We start from the raw sequence: 2,331 nt of genomic DNA on the forward strand, positions 1-2,331 counted from the left end.
TTTTGACTTTTTTGCGGAGCCAGTGCTGGGGCGGAAGCAGCAAAAAGAGAATAAGAAAAAGGAACGGTGAAGCGGAAGAGGAAGAAGAGTGTGTGAGTGTGAGTGTGTGTTCCATCACTGAGAAGGCAAGGGCGCGGTGGTGTTGTTTTTTTTTTTTTTTCTCCTTGAAACTCTTTCTTCTTTTTTTTTTTTAAATTTATTTATTTATTTTTGCTCTCCGCAGCTCTGGGGAGGGAAAAATGGGGGCGGGGCGGAGGACGTACTTCCCTCCTCCCTGGTTGTGTGTACATTTGCCCTCATGGGCGGTGGAGACCAATTCCTTTTTTTTCTTCCTTTCTTTCTCTTCGGTTCCCTCTGCAAGAGTTGAAGGGCGCGGCTGCAGCGAACACATTTTTTTTTTTTTATCCAACCATTACGAGGAAGGCGAAAAGGTACTTTGCAGCACTTTTGCTGTTGCTGCTGCTGTTGTCGTTGATTCTGTGGATGGATCATCATCATCACCACTTTGATGTGAAGTTGCCAGAGGCAGTGGGCATTTTAGGGCCGAATGGGGAAGTGATTCCACTCGATGACCCACGGGCAAAACGTTTTGAGCCGCCGATGGTGTGCAAATGCCCCCCGCAGCAATACCCCCTGCCGGTGGCAGAAGTTGTGCCAACAGCTGGTGTGGAACCGCCAGACACGGAAGTCACGGCAAACAACAAGAAAAACATATGAAGAGGGAGGAAAAGAAAAAATGTAGTTATTTTATATGATTTTACAGGATGCCTGCGATGCAGGGGGGGGGGGGGGGGGACGCCTGGTTCGTGGTGAGAAGTGGTGGGGAGAAACTAGAAGATGACGGCAAATATTATCCGTTAGCCATAATTGCGTGGGTCTCTCTTTCTTTCTTTCTTTCTTTATATTTATTTATATGCGTGTATATATTTAATGTGCCGTTTCGAAGTTTGTTTGTTTTCTTTGATGTTGTTGTTGTTCTTTTCTGCTTCTGCATGTATTTTTCTCTGCTGGCGCCCAACTTGTGGCGGGAGTTGTTTCGCTTGTGGCCTACTCCTCCGTTGCTTCGATGTGAGTGGAGGAGAAGGAAAAGAAAAAAAAAGGAAGTTGTGTCCACCGGACAATCATTCACTTTCTTTCTTTCTTTCTCCCTACACGTATATAAATATAGTAGTGGTGGTGGTATTGGGTTAGGGAGGCAAGTAATACGGATGGTGCGGGTGAAGGCAAAGGCGCGGAAGGGCGATGATGCCTTTCAGACACGCAAGCAGAAGGTGGGACGAAAAAAACTTGCACCTGCCACAGCGACACGTGCCGAGGTGCACGCACGAACGCTGCGGGTGACAACACCATCTGCCATTGCCCGCACGACCCTCGACGAGGCCCTCAGGGAAGGGGACGATCCGGAGAGAAAAGGACGCAAGCCGCAGAGTCGAGAGGAACTGCACTCGGTGGCAGTTTCGGCGGAAAAGATGCATCATGACTTCAAGGAGCAGCTTTCGAATACGCGGCATTATAAGAAGGCGTCTCGGGCTGCCGGCTTCGTGTCACTCGTCAGGGCAATCAAAGGGAACTACGAGACGATGGGGACAATCGCCCAGACGCCAGGTGTTGGAATTGCTGAACGAAGCGATGAGGCACTTTTAAATCCTATTGAAATTCTCTCTGCTTTTACAAGTGCGCTCGATGCAATGCTGGACACAGACAACGACGTTCGTCGTGCGGCCCTTGCTACGTTGGAAACGATCCTCCAGCCCTCGCCATCTTCACGTGACCGTGGGGTGCGGGACGAAAAAGTATCGCCGATTGAGTCTACCGTCTCGGCAAGCGGTAGGGTGACGTTTGACATGGACCGGACCCGGGCGGTGTTGCGCATTGTTGATGTGACGTTGACGCATGCCATGACATCTGTGCGTCGTTCTGGCATTGAGTTGCTGCATATTATTTTGCGGGTTTCCCCTCATGATGTTCGTGCGGTATTGCGGGAGTCCGATGCATGGGTAAAGATGGTGAGTCGTGTTTCATCCCTCCTTCTGCAAGGCACGAGTGGCTCTGGTGCTGGTGCAAAGACGATGGGGATGACTCACTTGGTTCCAGATCTCCTTGAAACGATGTTGCTGCAGTGTGATGATGTGAGGAATGCCGGAGGATTTCGTGGTGGCTTCCAGCAGGCGGAGGAAGACGTTGGGGCAGGCGCCACACCGGAACGCATCCTCGAGCTCTTTGAGGAATGCACACCGAAATGGAGCATGGAGTGGAAGGAGTTGATGGAGATGCGGACTGCCATCTTCCGCGATGCCCAGCGTGTGCAGCGTGCCACGGCGATTGCACGCG

General features: G+C 51.0%; 1 protein-coding gene across 1 annotated transcript, besides 3 other annotated features; it reads left to right on the forward strand.

Moving 5' to 3' along the window:
• Positions 1-2,331: a sequence feature (heterozygous, non-Esmeraldo-like haplotype).
• Positions 143-212: a sequence feature (T-rich).
• Positions 877-901: a microsatellite.
• Tc00.1047053437999.9 (hypothetical protein, conserved) lies at positions 993-2,331 on the forward strand (the record flags this gene model as incomplete). The annotated part of the gene is made up of 1 exon (XM_797597.1): positions 993-2,331. A coding segment is annotated over one exon (1,339 nt), but the record flags the coding sequence as incomplete, so codon positions are not given.

The sequence above is a fragment of the Trypanosoma cruzi genome, genomic scaffold (genome assembly GCF_000209065.1).
Source record: "Trypanosoma cruzi strain CL Brener 1047053516587 genomic scaffold, whole genome shotgun sequence".
In the NCBI taxonomy this organism is placed as follows: Eukaryota; Euglenozoa; class Kinetoplastea; order Trypanosomatida; family Trypanosomatidae; genus Trypanosoma; species Trypanosoma cruzi.